At 52.1% G+C, this 13,257-nt stretch overlaps 1 protein-coding gene across 1 annotated transcript; it reads left to right on the forward strand.

Annotated features, from left to right (window-relative positions):
• Positions 1-786: 786 nt before the first annotated feature.
• On the forward strand, positions 787-1,521 carry sty (sprouty signaling antagonist). The gene has a single exon (XM_029111757.1). It carries the CDS (start codon positions 787-789, stop codon positions 1,519-1,521), a length of 735 nt encoding a protein of 244 aa, XP_028967590.1.
• Positions 1,522-13,257: the final 11,736 nt, after the last annotated feature.

Genomic DNA, 13,257 nt, shown 5'->3' on the forward strand with positions numbered 1-13,257 from the left:
TGGTCCCTTCACTAAACGATGTTACTGTGGCCTTATCATGTATTCCGTTAAGAGCAGCGGTAGAGAAAGGTAGCCGCCGCACGCAGCCGGCGAAGCCTCCATACGAACAGCCGCTACAGAGACAGAAACGGCAGAGACGTTCGTCGTGATCTCGGATGAACGAGTCGAGTTTCTGTTCTTGAGCCTACGGAACCTAGATTCTGCCTGTTGCGCCCAGACCGTGTCCACATAGACGGCTATCCACGCGACGTCAACTTCGCGCTACGAACGACCGAAACGAAAACGAATCAACGAGTAGGACTCGAGTTCCGTGTTTGTGTTTATCTGTGTGTGAGTGTGACATGTAGTACGTAGTCTCTCCGTGTCCACGTATCGTGCTCATCCAACGTGTTGTCGTTCATCAACTCCGGACTATAGCTCTCAGCACTTCTGCGTTCAGTACATGCCTGCTTGAGTCCGTACGTCTCTTCAGCCACCTGTGGATGGTCTGCTGATTCACGTGCTTCTCAGAAAATAGCTCGAAAACTGCTTGGATGTGTTTTGACGCTCCAACACAATCGCCACGACCATTCTCTCAACTGCGCTCACTACGAGAACTGCTGTTATTGTCGCCACCGCCGCCATCGAGAGTGATCTTTCTACTGTCTGACAACACATCTCGTCTCCGGATACAGTGATGTTTCTACGGGCGTCGTGCGTGCATACGTGATAATGTGCCTACTCCTATAATACCCTGGCTATCGCTACCGAACATCGGAACATTCAACAGGTTGATCGAGAGAGAACATGTCTCATAATAGTTTTTCGAGTCCCGCGAGTTCTGGCCCGGGACGGCCGGGTATGGCCATCACGTTGAGTCAACCACGTCCGGGAGCTGCTCGGCGACAAAACGAATACCTCGACAGCCCATTGAGAGCTCCTCCGCCCTTGCCGGCTACGTCGCCTTTAGGTTCTCCGGCGAGTTTCGGTTTACCATCGGCTATTTTGGAAGCGCCGAAAAAAGGTTCGTCGTCCGGCGCTCTCCTCAAGGCTCCACCTCGAACACCGATCGACGACCTCTGCAAAAAGCAGAACGCGGTCAACCTCAATGAATCGACGACGACAGCGAGCTCGATCGTCTGCCGAGACTGTGGCAAGTGCCGATGCGAAGCTTGCCAGGAACCCAAAGCGCTACCCTCAAGATGGATTTGCAACGATAAATTCCACTGTTCGGCACACAACATCGTCGAGCACGTCACCTGCTTGTGTTGCGCTCAGGCCGTCTTCTATCATTACGCGAAAGACACCGACCTAGATTCGGACGTCTCGTGCGCGGACAAGCCATGCTCATGCGGACCTGAACATTTCTGGTCCCGTTGGGGATGCCTAGCCATGATGAGTGCCATCTTACCCTGTCTGTGTTGCTATCCTCCATTGAAAGGCTGTGTTAACGTTTGTGAGAGCGCCTACGGAAGATGGACCTCGCGTTGCGGATGCCATTGCGAGTACAAGAACCCCAACAAGCTGCTGTCATCAACGTAATGCACAAACTCGATCATATCAAATCATGAAGCCCAGCAGGATTTCTAATCTGCGACCGGCGACTCCCTTCGGAAGCAGCAACTTTGCTGCCGCCGCCGCCGCCGCTTCCACAGCATCCTCTTCGACTCCTTCCGTCCACCAGATGCGATCGCGTACTTTCCGAAAACAGGAAAAACTATATTTGGGATTTTCTGTTGCCTGTCCAGATGTACAAAGCAGCATTTCGCCATCCGTGTTGTTGTTGTTGCATTCTGGAGCAGCCGAGTTGTGAAGCCTCCATTCAGTTTCACCAACAATTCAACAGTCATCCGACCGGAAGACAGACAGACAGCGATGATGATGATCACTCCATCCCTAGACCACGACGACAAGCCTGGCGACCATCATCGAAGTCATCGATAGCAATCGTTCCTGATGTCATTGTTGCGGTCGTCGAAATTCCGTCCGATCTACGCTGCATTCATGACTGGAATTTTGTGGAAATCGTCCGTATCTCGCATGATGCATTGAACGCGATTCCGTCTGCCAGCCCGGAGGGACAGACGAACACCACCGCGCACATACATAGCCAAGTTGGCTTGCTATAGACGAAGACCCTCTTCGGCATTCGCCGTGGCGACTGCTGCCGCAGCTACTGCGAACGGCCAGAACCGGTAACCGAAGAGAAGTCGGCGATGCTCGTTCTTCCGTCCGTTCGGTTGCTCGGCGGGCGCTGCCAAGCCCTTCTTGTTCATTCGATGAAGTGGCCTTTTTCGAGAAAAAGCTACCGCCGAAGCGAAATCCCCGGCCTATCGATGCTTCGCGAACAGCACCGCTCACTTTCCGTACGCCAAAGCCGACTGCATTCGCTGCTTGAGATCCGAGGAGCTTCATTCAATTCCCTGTTCAAGAACATCTGTAGTACCAACAATCGTACGAGATACTAGCAGCACTAGCAGCCCCTGCATCGGAGCTCTTCCATTCAAAATTATTCGGCGAACTCGACCACGGATGATGAGCGAACCTCGATAGTTTGTTCAGGTTTCATCGTCTGATCTATAAAGCTCTTGTCTGACAGTGAGTGAATGCTCAGCGACCGTAGCCCCGGCAGCACAAGCGAAATGCTGCTTGGTGTTGGTGGATAGATCTTCTCACTCACACATCGACATAGACAGAGCTTAGAATCACTCGTTCGCCTTCTGGCTGGAGCTGCTGCTGCTGCTTCTACCGCTCGTGGTGTTGGCGATCGTTCTTCTCTATTTTGGGGCTCCCAAACAGAGCCCGGTTCTGTAGCAGAATTATCATGCGCTCCCAAACTCCCCTGGCAGACCTTTTCGGCATGAAAATCTTCAGATTACGCTCTTGATTGGCGCTGTATGAATAGGTCGTTGCGCGGCCCATACTTTTCTCATACTCGGAGCTCCTCTAGAACGAACTCTCCGGGGTCGAGATCTGACTGACCAACCGCGCAGAACCGGCTTCAGTACAGGGAGCAGCCTCGCGGCAGTCTGCGAGAGCCACAGCCTGAACCGAGGCAGGCGGGCAGACGCACGGTGGATGCATGGTAGAACGAATGGAGAGGAAGCGAGCAAACATCTTCGAGCTATCGATATACGCCATCGCCGTGAATTGATCGCACGTAAGAGCGATCGAAACTCGGATTTTCCGAGGGCGACGGAGTCTAGGATTGTCAGTCGACACTGTCGACATGGGGAGTCGAGAGGAGAGGCTGGTCATAATCAAAACGCGAAAGCAGACAACCTGCTGGAAATGCTCTGTCGCGAGTTTTAGTCATTGAGGGAATGAAAGCTGTTGTGTAAGGTGTAAGAAATGTAGACTGAGAATCCTTCGTCGACTCGAACGATTGACACAGACCCGCGAAACTTTCGTGACAAATTCTCGTACTCTTACTTGATTGGTCTTCCACGGAATTTCGGAGTGGTGATAATCCTGAACTCCAAGCTCGGGAGAGTCAGTCGCGAGCTGGAGCATGCGAGGTAATGATTTCCAACGAGCTCTCGTTACGTTCCAAATGTTTATCCGTAACGGAGTGCACAGTCAATCTGTTCTTGGCGGTGAATGGCACGCTCTGTTGAAATGTATATAAGCTGATTGATTGATGGGCGGATGAACGCGCGAGTGATTCATCGATTGATTCCACGCTCGACCACGCGCTCGTTCTATTCCTGACCGAGCCTTGGAGGAGCACGACGCGGAGTCATTCGATAATTTGCCTAGGGTGTGTATTGTACAGATGTCTTGTATAGTTAGATGGTCGTGAGAGACGAACTTGAAATTTCTATTAAGTTAAGACGCTCGGATCCTCTTTTTGTACAGATTTGCAAACGCTGATTAAGTTGTGCGAGATGTTTATGTAGACAGACCCAAGCAGCCTTCCTCGATCGGGAAAGAAGCGAAGAAAATCAACGGTATTGATGATAATTCTAGCGATAAATTAGAACGAATATTTTGTTATCGCGGCGATAAGTGACCAAAGCTTGCAGAAGGAGCAACTGGATCGTGACTTGGAAATGAAAGAGCGAATGAACAAAAACAGCATCGAGGAAGCAAACAATTGAAGGATTGAATCCGCGGAATTGAAAAGTGTACAGAACGGGAGGGAAATTCCGTTTCCAAATTGGCTTCGAGGAGCGCCGGACACGAAGTCACCGTCTGGCGTCGCGTGTGTTCGTGCGCATGCGATCGAGTGAAGAAGATGTAATTTATTAAAATAATAATAATATTTATTTTGAACCAAAAATGATTACGAGTCGAGGAATAAATGACGGAGAAACACATGTCACATAAAAGGACTACCATCATTCCTCATTTGATAGGTATCTTCGTTTGATACATCTTTTCAACCCCTTGACGACGAGTCAGTTTCCGAGAAGCTGGTGAACTCTCCGATGCAGCTCAGTCCACCTCATTTCTCTTTCTACCCGCTCACGATATCTCCAGTGTTCTCGATTCTTTCCTGGAGCCTGGAGCGCGTCCGCATCGACTTCTCTTGGGTTCACCTCCGCCGAGGCTCACATGGGTGCAGGAAGCGCTTTCGAAGGGGACGGCGACGACATGGATGGAGAGGAGGGCAGGAAAATAGGCTGGACGAAGGTTTTCAGGCTGAGGATTGAAAGATCTCTGGGCTCAAAGTCGATTGTCTCCGGAGCGCGGGACGCGTCTTTTGAAACAGGAAGAGTTAGCGAATGTCTCTGGCGAAAGGGAAGAGAGGCCATGTGGTAGACACATGTAGAAGCTCGAGTAGAACAGAGAAACAATGACGGGATCTCTTGACGGAAGATAAAAAATGAAGAAAAAGAAAAGAAGTACTGGAAAGAACGAAACTATTGAGCTTATTTGGCAGTGCCAACAAATGTCGCCGCCGCGCCAATCGGCGGAAGGTTCGCGAACTTCCGAATCTTTTCTCCGGCAAGACTCGATCCTCGACTGAAGCTTCCGAAGATCGAATTCCGAAAGGGTCGCGATGATATTTGATCTTTTCGCCTCGGTACGTGGCCCGTATGGTTCGAGTTCGCCCCCCTCCCCCTGTTTACTCTCGGCATGCTTTCCCTTTCCAGGCGCGCATTCCATTGTCTCCCGAGATAGGCTTGTTTTTCTAAGACGAGATTATTTTTCCCCTTTTCTTGTTGGGAGTTCACGGGAGAGTGTCAGAAGCTGCTCGGAAAGGAGTTCACTCAGGCGAAGATCTGAAGGGCTTGAGCACGGAGTACGATTTCCCCCAAGACATTTTCTTCCCGATATTATCCTCACAAAGAGACAGATGACTTATGGTCATGCCGCGAGTGGGACGACCTTGCTTGGTTTCCATTGAGATGATATATCATCGCCGGACTAGCTTTGTCCTCCCAAGCGAGAGGTGGCGCGGAGATTCTCGAGCTCATCGGATCAAGATGATCTTCTGGAGATGAGCCGGATTAAAGGACCCGGGAATAGATCAAGGCAGTCCGGCTCGCTTATTTCTGCATAAATAGTCTCTTCGGAGATAGGTGCCGAATGAGATGGCGGCAGTGGGAAGGTCGTTGGAGAAAACGTATCGGTGTGAATTTCTCCGAATTTAGCTCGATTATGAGCACTCTTATCTGGAGCTGCCCCTCCGAAAGAGTGATTGACAGCCAGCGAAGGAAGGAGTGACCGAATGATTGTAGGTTCTGACATATAATATTTTTTTTCACTTGGCGGTCGCGCGCAACGATCAACGACTTCGTTACAGTTCGTCGGAACTGTACTCGGAGATCAGCCGCGCTAGCTCCTCTCACCCAACCGTCAACCGGATGAGATATTGCGATTCTTGATACTTTAGCGTGACGGAGAGGAGCTTCGCTTTCTCGAGAAGTCTCTGTAGCCTCGAGAAGTCTCTGTAGCATCGAGAAACGTCTGGACGCGTGCTTCCATAATCATCAGGGAAAATCGCGGGCTCCCATCCATATGCATACCCGAACGATGGATTCAAATAACCACAATGAGAGAGGTGACTGCGTCCTCGGCACAGAGGATTTCAGCTCATTGTCAGTAAGGCAGATCCGATCCCGGTGTCTCCCGCTATTGTCTCGGCCTACGGTGAGTCGGTTCCCATTGAGAATAGTTTTCTGTGACTTGTCGTTGACAATTGTTTGCAGCTCTGAATGGAGAAGCGCGGAGAGAAAATGCGTAATAGCATGGAAACAGCTGAACTGACGACGTCTCGTTCGTCGCAGGCGTTTTCAGGCGGCGGATTCCTACGCAAGCCGCCGTCGGCTAGACAGGCTCGTCGCGTTCTAGAAATGCGATCAATGGATCGAAGAAGCGGTGCCGTCGTTGCGATTCTCGTCGCCGGAGAGATCGACGACTGATCCACTGGAGTACTGGCGTGTTGGCGTGCTGGCTGTCATTTTAAGCCAAATGACAACGTTATGGCCCTTCTTGTCTGATTCTGCTGCTGCTGCGTCTAGTGACGTTGGTTGTGGTTGCTTCTTTGGCATCGGTTCTTCTACCTCCTTTTTTCTCTTCTCCGTAGTTGCCGTGGCTTCTGCCCATGCTTCTGCCGCCGCTATGGCTGTAGTCGTCTTCGGACAAACACAGGAAACCGGTCCTGTGGCTCGATCGGTGGATGGGATGCGATCATTCAACCAACCAACCATCCAGCTAGCTAGTCAGTCAGTCATTCGGCTAGCCGGTCGGTCGACGAGCAAGCTACATAGCTGGCCATCCATCCATCCAGAGCCAATCGGGAGCATTCGCCAATGGATTCTTACTATTAGAATGATCGTCTTTACGAGAGAGGAAAAACGCAACAGTAGAAGCTTTCGATCGGCTTCCACGTCTCGCTCCGCTGTTACCACAAAGGAGAAAGCTAAGGTCATCCGCCGGGCACGTCGCTGCCGGAAAAAAATCAGTTCCGTTGCATCTAGAACAAAGTTCCATTTGGATCGTCGGAACCTCTGAAAATTATTCGGAGTTGTCGAGCGGAACAATGCTGGGCCCGTGAGCAGGTTCGATAAATTTGTCGATTCCTGTAGCGGAGCCACTCTTCGGAGGCGAATCCAGTAGCGACGGCCGCATGACGGTTACGATCAGCTCGACTACGCCCTCTTCGAGAATCTCTGGGAGACACCCACTCCCCATACATGTTGCGAGAAGTCACCCTCTCCGGGCGAAAAGAACTCTTTAGCTGAAATTCCTCCCTTCTTTCCTCCGTTCCTTCTTAAAATTCGGGCAGCGAGCGTTCCAACACTTTCAATGAGTGAGCGGAGATTAACAGAGACGCTCACGGAATGAGCCAACAAGCGTCGAGAACAACGGCAGCGATAGACAATATTTTAGGAATTCAGGATGTGCCGAAGCATCGCGCCTGATCTGATCCATTGACAAATGAGAGGAGATCATTTGCTCGTTGTGAGCTCAGAGCGCGGAAGAATATGTTCGCCTCAAGAAATATTCTCAACTTTCTCAGTGAGATTTCCGAATCGTACGTGTCAGGAATGCTTTCGCCTCTCTCGCTCACTCGCATGATTTGCGAGCCGGACAGGAACGAGGAGCACGATGACGGCCGTAGAATTTCATTGCTGAATGAAATTCACGTAGAGCTGAGGTTTTCTTCACGTGTGGCCTGTGAATGGAAGAATCTTCCCAGTGGATCCCGCTTTCGTCGGACGACGCGAAGAACCTTTCGCATCTCGCATCACGTTTTCGATTCGATGTAATTCCGTAAGGCGGTCAAAGCGCTTCGCGGCGGCAGATCCACGTCTACGATGAAGACGCCGTTCTGCAGTGCCCACCAGAGCACTCCTGGCAGGGAAGGCGCCGATCTTTCGATTCATGCTTGAAAACTCGATATCTTTTGAGCAAATTGCTCGTCAGAGGGGGAGATTTTCCCCAAGGGAAATTCGATTTTCTGCTTGCGAACGCCGCCTGGACTCCATCCTACGATGAGCTGAGATCCGATCCAACGCCGAAACAGAGGATCGCACCGAGCGTGAGGCTCCATGCCATCGTCAAGCATCGCATGCTTTTCGACGGCCCGCAAGGCTCGAGGGTCCCGCGAAGAACGAACCGGGTCGTGGCCCTTGCTTTGAAGGCCGAGCCAATCGCGGAATGTGTAGACGACTTCGAAGCTTCTGGTTCTGAACACTGCTGAGCGTAGATCGTTTCACCGAAAAAAAGCCAAATGCTGCACAATGATTCACCAGGAGCTGAGTTCTTATACGGAAAGCGTGACGTCACTTTCGGCGACTAGGACACGTTCCTGACGCTTGAGCGTCAGGAGCGCGTGAGCAGGCCGGAACCGCGGCGTCGTCCTGACGCCACAGAAAGCGAGTATCTAGATTCTGGAATCTTCCGGGAGCGTTTCTCGGGACGTGAACGCCAAATTCCTCGATGAAGGCGGAGCCCTCCGAAGATTTTTACCCGGCACACGTGTAAAATCATTCCACACTTCAGCCAGTGCAATCGTCGTGAGCCGCACCTGCTTGTGCGTACGAAAGATAACACGCCGCCATTGCCGACGCAGGCTCAGCAACCGGTGGCCAAACCCAGCTAGTTACCCACGGCTGCAAGTCTATCGAACTCCGCGCATTCCGTACTCGGCAGATTCTCCACTCCCTGAACATGTTTACCACGTTTCGGATAGGGGAGAGAGGCGAACGAGCACCAACAGTTTACAGCGGAGCACACTCCCGATTTGCGGCATTCCGCTATCGCAAGGCACCAAATGATTCTCGATAAACACTGACATAGAAAGCGCTCGGTGGTGATTGGTGATCAGGAGCAGATGATCTGACCAAGTCAGGAGATCCGACAATCCCGAGGGGGCGCTGGCATTTGTCAAAGGAAGTCTCAGTCAGTGATCGACCGGGATCGGCGATTAGGGTGTTCTACGAGGGGCTCGCGAATAGATCGTCCGCTCCCGCCTCAGCTAGTGAGTCTGTCCGTCTGTCTGCCGAGCCCTTAGATCGAGAATGGATAGATGCTCGACACTTTAGGACGCAAATAAGAATCTCTTGAGTGATAGGTCCGCTCTTTTTCCGATATACCGCCACCGCTGAGGCACTTCAACGTCCACGGTCTCTGGGTGCCGGCTAACGGAATATGCTCCACATTCTGTTTGTTCGGCAGCGCAGACGAGCCACGAGTTCGGACAGCGCTGGCGGTGACCACTCTTGCGACCGACAGGTCGTCCTCCAGTTAGATATCTCCAACATCGGAGCATTGTAGGTTCTGCCTGTTCGAAACACCAAGTGCTGTCGACAGGGACGGTAACTGGCAGGGAAGGCCGACTGATCTCTGTTCTCCCACGGAAATTTCGATTTCCCACTCACCTCTCCTATCCCAACACAACATCTTTCGAGAACAGAAAATCCTGTAGTGAGTTGGAATGTATCCCATTCTCCATATAATTCTTCAGCAACACAGTAATGGGGAAATAGTTCCTGGAGTCTCCGACGATTAATATTATGCGTCCCGGGCGGGTCCGTCCTTCCTATTAGCCATACTATTCATGCTATCACCGAGATAGGAATTTCCCCCCGAGTACGGATCCATATCGTCGCCTTAGTCTACGAATTGTGCCGGTAATGTGACCTGTCGTTCCCTGAAGAAAACTTCGCGGTAAACCTCGCCGGAATCTCCGCGAGAAGTTCAGCGGAAACAACGGGGCAGTGCTCTCTCCCGCTCAGGGAGCATAGTGCCACGGAGTCGAGTTCATCTCGTGAAATGCCCTCTTTCAAGAGAGGTGTCGGGCGGCTTCGCCACTCGGCCATCGTCTAGTACACTCGATGCTGCTGGTCATAGCTATTCGCCTTCGCCAAGCCGCAGGCGGCCTCGCTCCCCGATAGCATCTCGCACTGGATACTTCTCCCGAGGAATTCAAATCCAGCGTATGACTTTTAAGCCCGAACAATGCGCGGGCTTCGTGAGCAAGCAGCATCAATACGAGGCTAGCAGGCTCACAGCAACACGCCGCGCTTCCACGTTTCTTCGAGGGGATAAACGCGCCGTGGATCTTTAGCGAGAGTAACCACTTAATATAGAGTCGTTGGCCGGAACTTCTAGAGACCACGGTACAATCATAACATGACCGGATACAACCTACGACGCAGAAAACGGTCCGTCCGAAACGATTCAGATAACTTTTATGAGGCGGCCGGTATCGCTTACCTACGGCTGCGGCGCGGCGTAAGGCTATGCGTTTTTCTCGGAATACATAGAGCGATTCGCATGGACTATATGCGAAGGGCTTCGGAGATTGTGATATCCCCGATGGAGCTGAATGATGCGTTTGTTATGAATCCGGTCTAGTGCCCGGGACTACATTCATTTTTCGCATAGAACAATCTTCACTCATGGTTCCTGAGCTCTCCGCAGCCGTGGACCCTCCGCAATTATTCACGTGATTCTGTGGAGTCCTGTGGATTGGAGGACACGCAGCCGTATCTCATTTCGGGCCAAAGATCGCGACCGATCCCCACGGTTCGATGCGGACCAGATCGGGAATCTCTGCCCCATACGCTCTCCCGGTCGATGCTGGAAAATTCAGCGAATGAATCAAGATATTCAATAATTACTCATTCGCGCGCTCGAGTTTCGATCCAGGGTGGCCTTGAGCGTAGTCGAGGAATTCTTTTCGCCGTCATATTCCCGCGTAACAGGTAGACAGACCTTCCACTCTAGCGAATGGCTTGCAAAGCATCAATGGTAATTTGAGGCAAGAGACGATCGCCCATGTCCTTGGTACAGCGGCGTGCAGAACGGGAGCTCGACGCGGGTCGCGAAGATCGCGAGAGCGACCCGTCATATACTAAGTCTTCTTTCTTCATGGAATTTCGTCTTCCTTGCCGTTCTCGAGCCCGTGACGTTTTCGCCTCAGTACGAAATAACGGTCGAACACCCGAACGTTAAACATCCGAGTTTTGATTAGACACTCCCTGAAGTATCCGTGTAGCTTGTCGGGGGTGGCTGGGGCCTCTCACGTTTTTAGTCTCTGCCAGTCAAGGTTTCCACGTCAGAGACCCTAAAGGATAATTTGGAGCTCACGACCCGCCGTAGAATCCAATCACTTCCCTGACGACCTTTGGCATGCAGAGCGCTCATTCGAAGAAACACTTACTCAGTCCTAGCGAGGGAGCGAGCGAGTCACTCATCTCGGAACCTGCCCGCCTAACACCGCTCGCTGCCGCTGCCTCCAGCCAGCATATGTCCGTATCCAGGATCGTAAGCGATCGGCAGGCCGGCATGGCTTTCGAATAGCACACGTTGCTCGCGTTATTCCCGAGAAACGATTCTCCGTCAGACGATCAGCTGGCCGCCTCCATAACCCTCGTAGTCATCGCCACGACGAAGACTCAGAGGGGCTCCAGGTGCATCATGTGGATCATGCCGGATGATCCTATGGAATAAGAAGAAATCCGTGAACGCGTGCAATTCGTGGAGAAATCTGAGGTTCAGATAGATATTGCCGAGAGACGCAATTCTGAGGGTCTCGAGCGGGGCCTATGGAGTCTGGCGTGATTTCTATTCTCTGTTGTCCTGTTTTTTTTCCCTGTACGCACGAGGTGGTGATGGTGGTTTGTTGAGCGGGAGATGCATCGGTTTTTCGGAGGCGTAGTGGAGAAGGCAATATTCGTGTCGACAACAGCAGCAACAACGCTGTCGATGAGGTTTGGAGGGGAGAGATATCTGATCTCACACCCACGCTTCGACCGGGCTCTTCGTGAACGTCTTCTGTGAGGTCCGTCGAAGCGGACACAGCCCACGACGGAGACGAAGATGCGATCCTGCCGAGCGTGACCAGTCCCCCAGATACAAAGATTCGCAAACACACTCGTAGATAGACGTCCGCGTTTCGATATGTGAAGGAAGAGAGTAACTCATTTCGCATGGACGTATGTTGCTCCCTTAGGTCACGTCGGTTCTGTTGTTAACATCGTGGCGTCATCAGCACATCAAGAATCTCTCGTGTTTGAGAGATGCGCTGCCTCCAGACGTACTGTCTGTTGTCTGCTTCCGCTATGACCGAGCGAGCGAATTGATTCTTCGGGCAGACTGAAGTCATCATCAATCGCGTCTATTCTATCATTTACTGAGCGACTACCTCTACTACGGAGAATTCGCCAATAACTATTCCTGATTCGGAATGAACCCCGTGCTGACGGAGCACGGGAGCAAGGTCGTGCTGATAACGACGAGTGAGGGTTGTACTAACGAGGTTTCATGAAGTCGAACTACTTCTCGCGGTTTTTCGTAGGAATGCCTCTTTCGCAAAATCTGTCGATCACTTCTGAGCTGACTCCGCCTTCCCGCACGGGTCATTAACGAACCAGACAATAATTTGCAGACTTTTGCGGTTCGGCATCCGGGGGGACTGTCGCGGGAGCCATCGAACGTTTCATTGACAGATGGCATCACGAGCATGGCGGAAATATAGAGCTCTAGAAGCTCAGCGGGAGCATGCGTCGAGTACGGAGCCGTCTCCACAGCGGTGAAGGGAACTATCATCGTCGTCGTCGATAAAGATCAAACAGACGAACAGGCAAAACCAGCAGCGGTGGCGGCCGGCGCGGCGTCGACTGCAGCAGCCCTGGTCCGCGCTCACAATCGAATATGATCGTCGCCGTGAGACTAATGCGGACTCCGTATTTCCTCGATGTACTTCTCCGCTTCGAGCCAAACCTCTAGCTGGCCTTAGCGTTGTCTGGAGCGGCTCTGAAATGATAATGCCGACGACAGCAACAACGACGACGACGACACCGAGGCTCGCTGGCCATCCGCCGGATTCCAACCACAACTTCCTGCGGTCGCTTGTCAGATTGACGACGACGGTGGCGGCGCGCCTCAAATCGCCTGCAGCCCCCGTGGCTGTCGTCGTCGTTCCGAATAGTAGCAGTAGTCGATCGGTAGAAGAACGAGTCGACTAGGAACGACGCGCAGCATATGGAGCACAGCATCCGCTGTCCCCTCCCGTTCGGGTGGCTCCTCCGAGCAGTTCAATCGTTCAACTCAATCCTAGACAGTCGCTTCGAACGGAACCGGCCGAACGACAGACAGAAAGACGACGGACCGACCGATCAAGCAACCAATGGAGCGTTTCTGAAGTGAAGAAAACAACAACGAGGACATCCAGCCTCATGTGGGATGAGGGCCGAAAGTCTTGGAACCCCAGGATAGTCGTCTTGGAGAGACTCCGGGAGCCCGTATCCAGCGGGGAGACTACCCCAATATGTTTTCGCCAAAGACTAATTGGAGATAGAGTGCTCATCATTCTGC

This window comes from Galendromus occidentalis, unplaced genomic scaffold (genome assembly GCF_000255335.2).
Source record: "Galendromus occidentalis unplaced genomic scaffold, Mocc_1.1 scf7180000077466, whole genome shotgun sequence".
In the NCBI taxonomy this organism is placed as follows: domain Eukaryota; kingdom Metazoa; phylum Arthropoda; class Arachnida; order Mesostigmata; family Phytoseiidae; genus Galendromus; species Galendromus occidentalis.